Source organism: Gavialis gangeticus, unplaced genomic scaffold, assembly GCF_001723915.1.
Source record: "Gavialis gangeticus isolate Ggan-Ray unplaced genomic scaffold, GavGan_comp1, whole genome shotgun sequence".
NCBI classification, from domain to species: domain Eukaryota; kingdom Metazoa; phylum Chordata; order Crocodylia; family Gavialidae; genus Gavialis; species Gavialis gangeticus.
In genome coordinates, this window is record NW_017728960.1 from 47552 (window position 1) to 62813 (window position 15262).

The 15262-nt window shown below is 46.4% G+C and overlaps 1 protein-coding gene across 1 annotated transcript in view; it reads right to left on the bottom strand.

Annotated features, from left to right (window-relative positions):
• Nucleotides 1-15262, bottom strand: part of SMG5 (SMG5, nonsense mediated mRNA decay factor) — a 38669-nt gene that overhangs the window by 13817 nt on the left and 9590 nt on the right. The window contains exons 4-12 of the mRNA XM_019514866.1: nucleotides 14241-14330; nucleotides 12722-12811; nucleotides 10775-10853; nucleotides 10253-10378; nucleotides 8752-8820; nucleotides 7941-8149; nucleotides 6766-6903; nucleotides 3024-3734; nucleotides 225-394 (exon numbers count right to left, since the gene is read on the bottom strand). Coding sequence (XP_019370411.1) covers nucleotides 225-394; nucleotides 3024-3734; nucleotides 6766-6903; nucleotides 7941-8149; nucleotides 8752-8820; nucleotides 10253-10378; nucleotides 10775-10853; nucleotides 12722-12811; nucleotides 14241-14330 — 1682 coding nt within the window. The remainder of the gene's footprint in view (nucleotides 1-224; nucleotides 395-3023; nucleotides 3735-6765; nucleotides 6904-7940; nucleotides 8150-8751; nucleotides 8821-10252; nucleotides 10379-10774; nucleotides 10854-12721; nucleotides 12812-14240; nucleotides 14331-15262) is intronic.

Genomic DNA, 15262 nt, shown 5'->3' on the forward strand with positions numbered 1-15262 from the left:
GGAATGGGGGGTTAGAAGGGGAAATGTTGTTGTCGGCAAGAAAATACAGTATGCACAGAGATTACCGAGCTGCAGTTTCTAAATAGAAGGGATCTGTTTAGCCATACAAAGCACTACTTTGGTACAGGAAGTGACGCTGCATCTAGCTGAAACTAGAGAGGTCTGAGTGAATTTCATCACCCAGGCTGACATGAACATTCTCCATGTAAACCAAGGCCCCAAACCTGGGCACACATGATGATGAGGTCGGTGTTTGTTCGCAGCCAGTCCAGGAACACCTTGACAGTAGGAAGCAATCCCTCGTTGGTGAGGATCTCCAGCTTCTCCTCAAGTGACTTCTCGTTCCTGCAGGATTTGTTACTGGTGACGCTTTCCTCCGAGTCAGATGTGTCATCTGAAAATACAAAGCACAGTAGGGTTTAAGGGATTAGACCACAAGCAGAGAACCATGCTGGTATGTGCTTGAGGAAACTGTATGGGAACAAGAAGGAAAATAACCTTCATGATTTCCCATTCCCTGCAGACTGGTGTCATCTCATGGCACTTCCAACTGCCTGTGCCTGCAGGGACTATCTCTGCGTTGTCTGTTTGTACAGCACCCAGCACCAAGGTGTCCCACTTTAGTGATCCAAGGTGATGCAGTAATATCAAGTAAGAGCAACTGAGAAATCTGGAATCTATTCCCAACTTCCAGAGCAAGCTACCAACATGCCCTGTCCCCAAGAAGAAGGAAACTGCTATATTCTACTCTAAGATGCCCAGATATGCAAGGCTGGTAACGGCAAAGTGGCAGAGAAGACAGGGCGAGGCTTATGACTTCCTCCCTCTCGTACAGCACCCGGCATGTTGTTGGCACCTGAGTGATGATGGATCCCAAAACACTTTACCACACAGGTCTCAGTTCAACCATCAAGGAATACCATTCTTTTCTGGAACCCATGGGCATACATTTGAGCCCTGGGTACAGAGACCCTTTGTTTTTCCCTACCCAGTATATGTAATAGTGCTTCACACTGTCCTAGGTGGAACAGAAACTGTCCAATCATTCCACAGCCAACACCACATTGTCAAGCTGAAATCTGCTTTTTGAGAGCAAAACACTCAGCTTAAAGTTACCTGGCAGGGGCCAGGAATAAGCAGTGGAGGAGAAAAACGTTCTGCCGCTTGCAAAGAGGAAATAACATCCAGTTCAAACTTGTCCAGAGTGACAGGCAGGAGATACAAACTCAGGCACCTGGGTTTAGAAACCTCCCTGTGCCACCAAAAGTCACACTGCTCTTGCTAAGGATCCCTTTCAGTAGAGCATCTCCCTGACTTATCCCTTGACCTTGGAATGGCAGCTGCATATAAAATAAATCTCCCTGCTATTAGGCCCCCAGGGAACTTTTTAAGATGCCTCCACAAAGTCCCTCTCCACTTGGCAAGAGGCTGCTCATGCATCTGTGTCCAACTGGCAGAATCCAAATTCTCCCCAGTGACCCCACAGAAACCAAGAAAAGGAGCTGGGGGGAGAGAGGGGGCGAGTCAGCTGCTCCTGGCACCTCCAAACCTGCAACTGGGTTTGAGGTGAGACCCTGCAGAGACCAGCTAGATCAACACCAGCTGCAGCTGGAACCTCAGCTGCCACAACACGGGAGCGAGGCAAAACAGTTAATACCTGGAGGCTCATCAGTGCAAAGCTAAATGCCCATTCTATGTCCTTCCAGGACAGAAGAATCATTGCCCCAGCAGATGTTTCTAGGCTTGTCATCTTTTTACTGGGAAAGAACGATGGTTTGATAATCATACAAAATGAAGGCTGGAAGGGACCTCAGGAAGTCATATAGTCCAAACCTTGCTCAAAGCAGGACCAGCCCCAGCTAGATCATCCCAGCCAAGGCTTTGTCTAGCTGGGGCTTAAAAACCTCCAAGTATGGAGATTCCACCACCTCTCTGAGTAACCTGTTCCAACACTTTACTGCCCTCCTAGATAAGGCCCATCTCTCCCCCTCCTCACAACCCTGATGTCAGAGACCTTTTTCTCCCATCAGGAAAGACTGAAGGAAGCCCCTTCCAAAGTAGGTTAATGCCAGTCTGAGTGTCTAGACTTAGACTTATAAGATGCGGCATCAGATCATGTTCGTTAGCTACATCTAATTCTGGCTACTCAATGCTGAGTCAACCTAGTTAATGAGAACTAAAACTGCATTTGCAAGTAACACACTTGAGTACATATCAAGGCAGCACATTCATGTACAGGGGCTACAGGAACACAATGCAAAATGCTTCCTTGCTCCTTGGAACAGGGGAGGCTGGAAAGCAGGACAAGCAAAACCAGACCAGCCTGAGGTGCGCTTGAAATGCAAAGGCTATATATATGTAGTACAGCTCATCTGTTCCATGCCAGAACATGACTCTGATTGTATAATGCACACCCCACCATGGCTTTAAGAAATAGGCAGCGCCATCTGCTGAGCATCTGAAGCCAGAAGCCAGAAGGACACAAGCACTGCCCCATTGCATCTGCATCTCTGCCTGTGGCTGAGTCACATCTGCTGATGCAAACAAGTTTTCCCAAGCGTTACTTCTACGTACGCAGCTCACATAGCCCTGACAGTTATGAGAGAAATACCTGAACGCAACCTGCCTCAGCCACCATCAGGACCACAAGCTAGATTTTAACTGCAGAATTTTATAGGACTTTTTAAAGAGAAGAACAGTAATAATTTCTAACTCCAGCTGGGTGTGCAGCCTTAGCAAAGCTAAGTTTCATACAGATTGAATTTAATCATCAATCATCTTTACAGTCTAACCTTCCCCCTCTTCTCCTATACCGGCAAAATACACCAAGTGCCAATATTTGTTATCTTTTCCTGGCACTGAATCAGCACTCACTGAAACTAATGGCTTAAGAACATAAAGAAGTGCCAATGACTGGATCAGGCCGTGGATGCATTTTGCCCACTATCCTGTGGATAGACCCAGGACCTTGTGATCTTCATTACCCTTCATGCTCCCCTTTTAACCAAGCATGGGCTTCTTACCTTGCTCAACCAAGCTGGGCTTGTTCACATCTCCGTTGATGCAGGGCTTGCTGCCCACTCCCTCCTTCAATGAGGTTGTTCCACTGGTCGGCTTCAGGAGGACGTTGCTGAAGGTGGGAGCCAGGCGGAAGCAGCGTTTGGTCTGGAACAGCTGGGTGGACATGGCCTGCAGGTTGCTGGCTATGCTTGCCTCGTTTGTGCCCACAGACCCTGGCCCGTTGGCAGCAGGGTCAGGGTTCTCAGTCTTGGGGTTACCTGGGTTTTTAGAGTCCCCCAGCCCACTCCCCTCCACGTAGTTTTTTACAGCCTCCTTGGCCCTGCTTTTTGCGCTCCTGGTGCGGCTCCCTCCATCCTCACCCGGCTCATCCTCCATGTCCTCCAGGTCTGAGCGGGACTCCTGGCTGTTCATGTCCGAGTCCGTTTCTACATCAAAAGCAGCCTCTGCGTCCTCGTCACTCTTCTCCGAGCCGCTCTCAGAGCCATCGCTGCCCTTGGCAGAGTCATGGCTGGAGTCCGAGTCAAAGCCTTCACTCAGGTCGCTCTCATCCACCTTCTGGGGGTGGCGCCGACGCCGCAGGCAGGAGAGGCGTGAGTACTTCTTGCCTTTCTTGCCGTCATTCTTCTGTTGCTCGGCGCTGGGCTGATGGTTGGCTAAGTCAGCTTCTGCTTCCTTCTCAATGGAGTTCACAGGCTCCCGAGGCTCTTGGTCATCTGAAGAAGACAGCCAGAACAAAAAACCTTGGTTAGAAAAGCCCTGAGGTCTGATGCCATCAAGCGACTAACCCCAAGCCAGGGGAAGTGTCAGCATCTCAGCTTAGGTGCTGTTTTTATAGGACCTATCATTACACGATACATCATGGCATCCCTGGGGAACAGTGCCACTTGTACAGAGCAAGATGAGTGCTAATACAAAGCAAGCAAACCCTGCACCTCTGCTAGTCCTGCTTCCGCAGAAATGCTGGTACTTAATTACAGACAGCTCGATTTCCTCCCCCTGGCTTTTACTAATCCCCTGAGCTGTTCAGTTACTGGCAGCAGAAATTTATCACAGCAAATGGAGTGAGACTCCTGTGCAACACTGGCTCACACGCTACTCAATTCCTGTCAGCTAGGGAAAGTGCTCGCTATTACCTGATCAGCCAGTGGGTGGCCAGTGGGAAATTAATGAGCTGGGTTCTATTTTCTGGGGTTTAGGAGACCGATAATCAACATCCTTTACCAAGCAAGACCCGCGGAAAGGCCAAGGATAGAACAGGCCCTGGGAACAGAGTCCTTGCAAGTCAAGGACATAGTTTGTAGGAAGGAAAGAGAACTAGGAAGCTGGCATCCTTGCTGCCTAAGCTGGACCAGTTTTGTTATTAGATTCATAGATGCTAGGGTTGGAAGGGACCTCAACAGGTCATTGAGTCCAACCCCCTGCCTAGGCAGGAAAGAGTGCTGGGGTCAGATGACCCAAGCCAGATGCCTATCCAACCTTCTCTTAAAGAAGGCTGGATAGGCATCCCTTGGAAGCCCATTCCAAATTTTGGCCACCCTAGATGGAACTGCTGAGGCCAGCACAGCACAGCATTCATTTCTATACAAAACCACCTTCTCCCCAGTCTCCTCCCTCCACAGAAGATTCAACTAGACTAGTATATTTCCCAGCTGTGGGCCAGGTGGCCAAGGGAACCAGTCCACTACTCATCAGTGGATTACTGTGGGCATCGTTAGTGTTTTCAATTTAAAAACTCTGCTGATGAAGCTGTGTGGAGGTCCATGGGAAAATGCAAGGGATGAAAGAAAAAAAAGTGATTCATGAAATTTTTTTGCCAAGAACTCATGCCATTGGCCAAAGGCTAACTGTTTACTTAATACACACTTACAAATCTCAGCTTTAAAAAAAAGAGAGTCCAGGGTTTGTGTTCTAACTGACCCATTTGCATGGACTCCTAACTCAGATCTCTGCTCAAGTATCCAAGGGGCAGTGTGACTACACGCATGCCAGACAGCTTGGTTAAGCCTGACCACTTATCCTAATCGGGGATTGAATGGGTTTAATCCACAATCTTTATTACAGCCGTATCACTTAGTGTCTTAAGAGGCTTAACTCACCTTTGTCTTATTCAAAACCAAGGGCAGGGGAAGAATCTGTATCAGCTCTACCAACACAACAGCGTATTAGACACAGTTGGTGGAGTGATACAGGAGAGATCTCAAAGGAATATTCAACGTGGAATGTTCTCCACTGGTTTTATTGTAAAGGAGTTTTATACTTTTTGTGCTACTTGAAGCTGGCAAAAGTGAATGAGGCAGGTAAACGCATGGCTGTTCCGAGGATGTGGCTATCTGGTATAAGGTGGAAATCATTCGGGATGTGCCTGGGATGGTCAGTGAAACGGTTTGTTGCAAGTGATTAAAACCCAGCACAATAACATTCTAATTTAATTAATGCTTCCCCCATATGCTGAAGTTAAGCTGTTTCCCATGTGTGATTAGATCAATACTTAGGACTTCACTTCCTGCCTGGCCACTTTCTAGAAAAACTCCTGTTTAATGAAACTACCCAAATACATCATTTCGGTCAAGAAAATGGCAAATTCTTTTTTCCCCGAAGATCGTGACTGCACAGAATCTCCAAAGGGGACTGAAGACATTTTATTCTATCTTCAGTGACCTCAGCTTTGCTGAAAACTGCTTGATAGGCAAACTCTGGGAACAAAGATTTTGCCCATATTCCCTGAACAGCCGCAACAAACACAGCAACAGGAAAAGCATCTCATTGACATTGCCGTAATCCTCATCTCAAGGGGAGAGAAAGGAGTGCACTAAACAGCAACAGAAGGAGAATAAACCTCAAAGGTATGGGTGAGGGAGAAGAGATATTGAAGGAGACTGAGGTTTGGAAGGACAAATGCAGAGAGGCAGCAGAATGACAAGGGAGACAAAAAAGAGGGGCAGAGGGAGCCATGGGGACTATACAGACAAGGTCTGTGAGCACAGCTGGAGCAAAAGCAACGGACAGTTTATAAGAGATGCAGGTACTCTGAACTGGAGTCTGAAGAGAATGGAGAGAAAGCAAAGACAATACAGGGCAGTTCTGGGGAGCACGTTGGCACAGCCATGCAAAATTTGAGGTCACCGCTGAATTACTAAGCAGCTACCTCCAGTCTGGCAAGGAGGCAGTCTGCTACCTCCCCCTTCCCATCAACCATGCAGCCACCTCCAAGCCTGGAGGATCTTTCCCATTTTTCACTCCAGCAACCCCCTCTCTGGCAACATCTGTCAAGGTTACCCAGAACTGAGTATCTAAAGCAACAGAAGGGAACTCCCCATGGCTGAGAACAAGGCCAAGCAGACATTATAGGCTACTGATGGCATAGTGATGTCAGTCAGGAATGAGAGGTGGCTGACACCAGCTGTGGGAGAAGGAACTCTTAGCATAGATACAGTGATAACTGTGTCTACAGCACCGTAACCTGCTCCCTTCCTGGGGTGTGGTCTATCCATACAGTACAAAGCATGGCTTTGCTGGTATAGTTATGTCCATACTAGATGTGCTTTACCTGTACAGGATTGTGGTAGGGAAGATACAGCCTCAGCTGTGTAGATATGCCTGCCTTGCATAAAAGATCTAAAAGTTTAAATTTTCCACACACATAGCAATTTCCCTGTACTGTCAATCTCATACTCAGTACATTTAGGAAAGGGAAGCAGTGGCTACATACAAGGACAGAGCAGTTGCTACCACCCTCTCTCTTACCTGTGCCGTCGCTCTGGAAGGCCGGGACTGGATTCTCCCCTTCCTCCAGCTCTGCTTGCAGACGAATATTCACGTGATTGATCAGATGAGAAAAGAGGGCCAGTGTGAATGCGATGGCTGCACTGTACTGCTTTGAACCTGCAATGAGACCGCGGGATGATGTGGAGGGAATGGGTTGTCTCGATACTGCGGCAAAATGGATGTTGCTTGAGTTTGATTTGCTGTCCAAGTTGGGAAAAACTAATCCCTGCCCCCTCTGGGCTCTAACTCCATCCAAGAAGGACCTGCCCTCAGCCTAAGACCCATATACTACAGCACTTCCTGCTGCATGGCAGGGACACAACGTTCTTGATAAGCTGCATTCACCATCCAGGGGGTCCTGTTTCATGAAAGATCTTCATTCATCCATGAATCTCAGGCATCACTGATGTTTTGTATCTCACCTTATGCGCAGGAAATCATTTTACTAAGCTGATCACTATGGCAACCAAAGTGGTGTCAAGCATGCCAATCACTATGCATCTAGCAGGTGTCAGCACCAAGGCAGAAGAGCTGTTTAGGATGCCAAAAATGAGTATATAACTGAGAGTAATAAGTAAGTGGAGGCTGAATATCAGGAAGTCTCCTGACAATCTTCTTGTAAGTACATACGTGACTCCCACAACCATAATACCCGAGTACCTCACAGCCTTTTAACACAACACCTGTGTACACATTTTACAGGTGACACTAAAAGACTATGGATTTTGCCCAAGACCATGAAGGAAACTCATGATGGAACAGAGACCTGATCCTAGATGTCCAGATTATGAACCTAGTCCTATAATGCACTGGGACACCCGCCACTACCCACCCCCCCCCAGGAAAGCAGGGAGACGCCCTCACTGTTTCACACTGTGCTGGACACTAGAAGATGCTCTGTATGCTGGAATCCTAACAATGGGACCAATCAGTCTGTCCTAAGGGGCCTTTTCCATCTCTGCCAAATATGAAGTGAGATAACACGAATGTCTAGCAGCCAGTATTCAGCTCTAAATGAATCCTCTGTAAAACGGATCCCTGTACCCCTGCAGACAGTCAGAGTTCACAAGGGGCATGTCGCCTTCCTTCTGTCACAGAACTAGAATTCAGCAAGCTGCTTTGCTAATGGGATAAGTTAATTATGCATTCGTTACCTGCCCTCTTGAGGCTGTGCACACTCATAAGGCAGACGATAACCATGCGGAAGATGAGCAGGTCAGGAAGGAAGGAGTACCCGCTCTCATATTCCTCTTCATCTTCACTAGCTGAGCTCAGGTTGGGGGGAGACGGCAGGTAGAACAAGCAAAGGTTGAAATCCTCCAGCACCGATTGGCAAAGAGATGTCAGCTCGGAATCCACAGAGCTGGACAGAGGAGGAAACGAACAACTTCACCATCCAATTGCCCTAGGGTGAGTTAAGGTCCCCCATTCAATGAACAAAAAAATCCTGAAGAGTCAACCAGCATCAGCCAGGGCTTTACAGTGGACAAGGGGATTAAGCAATGTGTGTATTAAGCCCTGATCCAGAGTAGTTTGGGATCAAGCAGTAAAGGGTTAATTTGGAGAAGTCCCCCGTCAGACAGAGAAAATGCAGGAGAACCCACATGGCTGTACAAAGCTTCCCATTGATGCCACACAACAGGTTCTGTTACTCTTTCCCCTGAACAAAGAGTGATAAGATTACAGGTGTCTTAGCCGAAGAAACTGCTCTGCAGTTCTTCACATGGGCAAGACTGGGAAGCCAATGCTCTCCTCCTGTCCCTGGCAGGAAAAGAGGACTGGGCAAAGATAAGGACAGTTGGGGGCAACAGGGCAAACAAAGGGCCTGAGAGGAAGAGCTCCTGGGTGCTACACCTGCTGTCTTCCCATATATGTGATGCCAGTTAAATCATTTAACCCCTTAAGGGAACAATTTAGGATTTTCTTACTGAGTCAGACACAAGAGAGCATGGAGAACTACCTTACCTGCTTTTGGGCTGCAGAAGACTCTGTAGGTACATAAAGCTCACCAGCAGTCTTTTTATATCTTTGCATCTGTCAGGGTAAAAATGTAATCATAAAGAAGCAAGCATCTCATCCATCAAACACAGGAGGAGAGAAATGCTGTTACTACTGTGCAAATCACTTCTCAGATAGTTAACAACATTCAGTAGGAGTAGCAGAGTAAATCAATTTATTCCTAGTCTTCTACCTTCCCTACAGAGACCCTAAAGTATGGTCAAAATAGACTCAGCCCTTGGAGAAACCTCCTCTGGAAAAGGGGCTTTGGTATTCTGCCCATTTCAGAATTGGTAGCTTAACTCTGAAAACAAGAAACATACCAAGATGTGGGTTGCAAAATTCACAGAAACATCAGAGTAAGTCAGGGCTTATGAGACTATTTGGTCTGGCAAAGAGCACGTTCTTAACCTTGCATGGATGTGCAAAGGAGGCTTGGCTTCACAAGAATCTCAGCCATTCCAGCTGAGGGACAGCAGCATTACCCACTATTAATTCATACGGTTTCTGAATCGCTTCTCCCTCAAGCTGAAAAATGGAAGTCAGATACCACAGGACCTGCCCACTGGTCTTGGTTGTACGCAAAAGCATCATGTATTGGGTTTGGGTAGATGTCATGCTGCATATCTACTAGGAGGAATCTATCTGGAAGCAGGCAGCTGACATGCAGGAATAAACCAAGCTTTGGAAACATGCTGTAACCCAGACCATGAGTGGAAGATCATAATGTGTAACAACCAAAGCCAGGAGAATGGATCAAGGCAGCAAACACAAAAATTTAAGAGATTAAAACAGGTCAGACCACAGGTCCATCTAGCATCTCACAGTGGCACAATGGATGCTAAAGGGAAGAACCTATATGCAGGGTCTAGCCACTCCGATCTGCCCCCAGCCCCTCTTCCTTTATAGCTTCCAGGGGCCTGGGAAGTCCTAATCTGGAGATGACAACTCTAATTACCATGTTTAATACCTACTGATGGGCTAATCCTGCAGGTGTTACTCACACTGCCTATTAAATGCATCACGAATGAGGATCCATCAGATGGAGGACAATTATCTGTAATTTCCCATAAATGGAGCAGTCACTGCATCTAGCCCTGGTATACCTAAGACAGGGAAAATTGCTACATTGCAGAGGTGGCTGCCACATAGTGCAGCAGTGCAAGCTTTCCATACATGCCTCCCCACTAATATTCACCAACCCTCAAAAGCAGCACCCAGCCCCTAGGAAGAAAAAGGAATTCAATCTTTGTTCCTAATCAGTCCATGGCCTCTTTCCTGGGACCATCGTCAAAGAGGCCAATAATGGGAGCTAGACAGAAATCACTGATCAAATAGTAACTGTGAATCGCTGCCAACTTGAGCTGAATTTGTGGCAGTTAGGGTGAGACTGCACCCCAAGCACTGCTCCCAAAACTATTCGTCTCATGCCAGAGCTATACTCCAGTGCCACTCCCTCAGTTCTTACCGTTTTTTGCTTGGAGACAGTTTCCTGGTCTCACATTTCTTCAGTTGATGGTACATTTTGGCTGCCTTGTCATACAGCCGCTTCAGGTTCCCATAGGCCCCTTCGAAGGACACTTCAGACTGGATGCTAAAACACGGGTATTTCACAAACACACAGTTACCTTACCTACCTCATCAGTTACACCCCAGGACTTGCATTTTGTGCCACAGCTTTGAAGCTCTTAGGACCAGATTTTTAAAGGTATGTAAGCACCTGATACAGAGAGGAATGACGTACCTTAGTGCCTTTTGGAAATCTTATACCTTTAAAATAATCTGGACATTGTGTTCTTTTTACTTAGTCTGTGGCATCATGGTTCCATAGCATGATGCAGCCCTGAATCAGGGTAGGTAACCTTCAGACCCACCCTCCCACCAACTAATGTGCAAACACACCAGACTAACAGCCAAAGAAAAAGAAGTAACTCTGGCTCTGCAGCTGAGGCAGCAGGGAGGATGAAGCACCCCCACTGCAGACACTCACCAGCGTAAGTAGCAATAGGTAGCCTCCACGTTGTAATATTTACTCCCTGCCAGTGTACCCAGTTGGTTGAAAGGCATGCCTGTCAAGCAAAGTAGACTGGGTTATTTCACCTCTACGTCTCATTACATCTCTGCCCACGATAGACGGCACAGAGCCAGCTGCTACAAAAAATATCGGAGCCACGTTTAGAAGATCCTGGTTTCTTGTTCCCTTCACCTCCCTGAACTAGAGTTTTTTTTTATACTGGCCCAGTATCTCCCATGCCAATTACTTGCTTCCCCTTTCCCCTGCAAATACATCCTCTCCTTTCACTCTTACTCATGCCCATCTTCCCTAAGCTATCATGCTGCCTTTGTCCTAGCGATCCACACGGGACACAGTTTTATCTACATTTGTAAAAGCCCAGCACAAGTTTACCACACTATTTAAATGCTTATCAATTATATAAGGACTTGGAGGTAAGCTGTAGCAAGAGCTCAGTAAAGGAAAACCTTGCGCTGTGCAAAGAAAGTCACTGCAGCCTTTGTAAAACTTTCTTTCTGCACTCTACATGGGGTCCCTCGCTTCTAAGAACGACTCAGATGCTGAAGCTTTTATTGAATGCAGCTGTCCATTTGACAGCCCCTTTCCCAGGGGTTTGTTATGCATGTGGCTCCATGATCTGCTCTGGTGTCTACTTGGTTTCCAAGTGCAATTCAAGGATTTTATTTTGCTCTGTAAGCCTCTCAACAGCTCTGGGTCCAGATCTAGATACTTTTGCTATCATGGCTAACTACCTCTCTTACTTCTGAGCCCCACATTTGGGACTTTCTAAAACTAGGTTTAAGCTGACCACAGCTAAATTTAAGCTGGATACCAGTGGGTTTTTAAATATCAGAGAAACAAGGTTCTGAAATCGCTTTCCAGTAGTAGAAGCAAGGCAATAAACCTGACTGGTTTTAAGATAGATCTTGATAAGTTTGTGGATGGGTTTATACGACATAGCGATAACAGGGAACTGCCCTTGACCATGAAGGTAGTCCTTTCCCTGCCTGAATTCCTGCCGTCTGTGGGGCGTTAGACAGCCACGCTTAGGCACAAGCTCTCGTCTTTCATCTCCTATCAGCTTGGACAGCCTGCATTTGGCTTTCAGGGATCATCTGGCAGCGGGGGTCTGCATATTTTTACAAAGGCCATAGATCCTTTCATTGACCTTGTATCAACTGTGTTCTGTATTACTGCATCCCTGCTTTCTGCACATGGACTCAAAAGCACAACAGACATTAAAGTACAACTAACTGTTAATTAGATCTGATTATTTAAAAGCCACCAGACAAGGCTTTTAAACAATGCTCCCATGCTTCTAGGAATCTCCATCTGCTTTCCTTAAAGCAGCCTGGGAAGCAGCAGACCACCTCTGTTTTACAGAGGTGAAAACAGCTATAGGGATGTCAAGAGACATGCTCAAGAGGTTTCAATGTGCTCACTCTGGAAGACAACCCAACCAACACTCCCGATCTGAAACGCCTGCATGAATTTACTGCTTGCAAGTCAAAATGGAACGTGTGGGGGGCAGTCCAACAAGAAGAGCAGCATCAGCATTAACGCTCTGCACAAACAGCAAAAAATGGCTGGATCTTGCCTGGAGCAGACAAGTGTGAAATCGCCTCTTACATGTGAGTTTTTGAGCTTATGTGTGCAACAAGAATGGCAAGGATGATTACCTGACAATTCAGAGTCATTCTGGGAGTGAATGCAGAGGCACTTTCCTCTCTTGTGTCAAACAGAGAAAGGGAGACTCTCTTATAAAGGGAAGTTATGCTAACCGGAGAGTAAAGCAACTCTGTACAGCAATACATGTAAGTGCAAACTTCAATAAGGCAATCATGACAGTTTGTTTTCTCCTACCTGTTTTCACAGGAGATTAAGGCAATAACAGATGAACAACTGTACTCATAGTTCACTTACCAATTTGTGGGGCAACGGAAAGGGCCTGATAGTAAAACCTCTCAGCAAGCAGTTCTGTGTCCACACCTGCCAGCTCATTCTGATAGCGAGCTGGAAAGTAACAGATGCACATTACTCACAACAGAAAGCAGAGAACATTTTTTTTTAAATATTTCCCAATGCAAAGAGGAACAGGGAGTATTCTCTGAGAGGGGGCAGAACTCCAGACCAGAGGAAAAGCTTGCCCTAGCATACTAGAAGTCCCTCAAAATGAGAATCAACAGCACTGGATTTGCTGACTTATTCTAGAAAAAGGCTGCAGTAAGAGTACAGAGCCATTTGGGGTTTACCACAAAGAGGCAGCAGCTGATCTTCAAATCCACTGCTTTGCATGAAACATGTAAGAGTTTCAGGAGATGCCCCATTAAGTTGGCTTGTGCAAGACTGGAGATGGATGGATGGAATTCCTGCTTGAGTCATGTGCTGAGAATTAGTATTACCCTAAAATATGCTACATTTGTATTCTCAACTCTCCAGCAAGCAAGGGAGACCAGTAATGCAAGAAGAGACATGTCTACTCTTTGCATCTGGATATGGGCAAACAATTAGCCTTGATGCATCTAGAGCAGACAGAGGCAAAACCAAAGAGCAGCTCTGGGACTGGATAATATTTGGTCTCATTGAGACTTCTGGCAACAGTGCCGTGTGGAAGTGACCACATGTTTTTCCATCCAGTTGCATATGACTTGCCCCCATGAGACAACTATTCACCTGCATTATAACAGGCAGGTTCGTTTGCCATGATAACACTGCTGCAGTTTTTAGTTGTTTGAAGTTTGGAATCTGTCATGTATATATTTATGAGGCTCCCTCCTCTCTCCCAGTAACAGAACAGCTTTTCACCCATGCTCATGTGTATTTTCACCACACTCATATCCACAGATATACAATCAAGCAAAAAACTGAAACTCACATGAACCTCTTGAGGCCATGACTGAGAAGCAGGCATGTGTTTAGTACCAAACAGATCGACACATCAACACCCACCCCCTTCTTGCTCACTTCTAAGAAGTCATAGCTTTATCACTATCACCCTAGAATTAATTTGAATTTTCTATGATGGGGCCCAATTCTCATTTACCTATAAATTGTTCCATACTACCATGGCTGCATAAAAGGACCTTAAAGTAAATGTAAATGGAAGCTATGTTCATTTTAAGGGTCTTTACACTGCCAAAGCAATGTTAAGGATAACCAGCCATATGTTGTTATACAGGAGAGGATTCAAAGCTGATACACTTGATACAGCTTTAAGTGAGCTGCAGCTTCCCTGTCAGCCAGCCTTAGAAGCCTCCATGGTCTGTAACAAATTAGGTATTTGATAGAATTTCACCTTAAACTTGTCATTGACAAACATATGCAAGACAAACCAATGTCTGCAAGGGATTATACCCGGTAACTAATGAGCATGGTATCAGTATGATGTATGTAACGTCTTTTGTGCATTAAAGGCTCTACTGCAAGAAGACACTGCTCTTACCTAAATCTCCCAGATAAACCAGACATCTGTGACATGCCATCTGTGCCCACTCCATCTCCTTCTCTGAGGCAGACACGGGTTTCTTGCAGCCTATGTGAGAAGCAGCAAATTAAAACATGCCCATGGGTAAGGACAGCTGGCAAGTAAAGTGGCAGCCTACCATTCAGCAAGAGAGACAGAGGGCTCAGAGGGCAGCACTGGCCTTTGTGGTGTTGGAGAGATTACTACAAGGTTCAGTTAAGGCTACCAGGTATGCCAGACTCAGGCAGCCACCCTCCCTTCCCCTTTTGTAGTTCTCCCCTGTGCTTCCCAAGGTACAAAATACATCCCAGTAGCTGAAGCATCAGCAGCCACAGATGGAGAACTGCTTCCCGAGGAAACAAGCCAGTTGCTGGCTCCTTTCTCTGTTCCTCCTGCCATTTTCCAGACAGCTGAGCTAAGTTAAACTACAGCAATTAAGTGCAACTTGACTCAACTCCTTGGAGGTTGGCATTAGGGAAGCATGGTCCCATCTCCAATAAGCACCTTCCCACCAGCCAGCCAAAGAGCATAGTGTTCCCCAAATCCTGACTGGCTGCCCAGAGCCAGAGAGTCTGGGGGGCAACACTATTTTATGCCTGTTTGGGAGAGAGATGCAGAGAATTTTAACTGCCACAAAATGGGCCAGTAGGGAAGAAAATAGCATGCACAGTCTAGACTCAGCCCTCCTGGATCCTATTTTCATGCACAGCAAGATGAACTGAAATAGCAGGGATTAAACAGAAATGATTTTTAAAAGTGTTGAGTTCAACCTGTATTCTCAGTAATTTCCCCTCTCAGCTCTGCTGAAAGGGTGCAGGCAACTCCCACAGCCCAAATGACCAGTGGAGTACCCTGACTACTAGAAGATGTTGCACAAGTGATATCTGCCCAACAAGCTGAGTCAGAACTCTGCATACCACTGCTGTCACATCAATCCCAAGTCCCCACCTCCCCTTCTGCAAAACCGGCCCACATCTTCCACTTCTGATGCAACATTACGT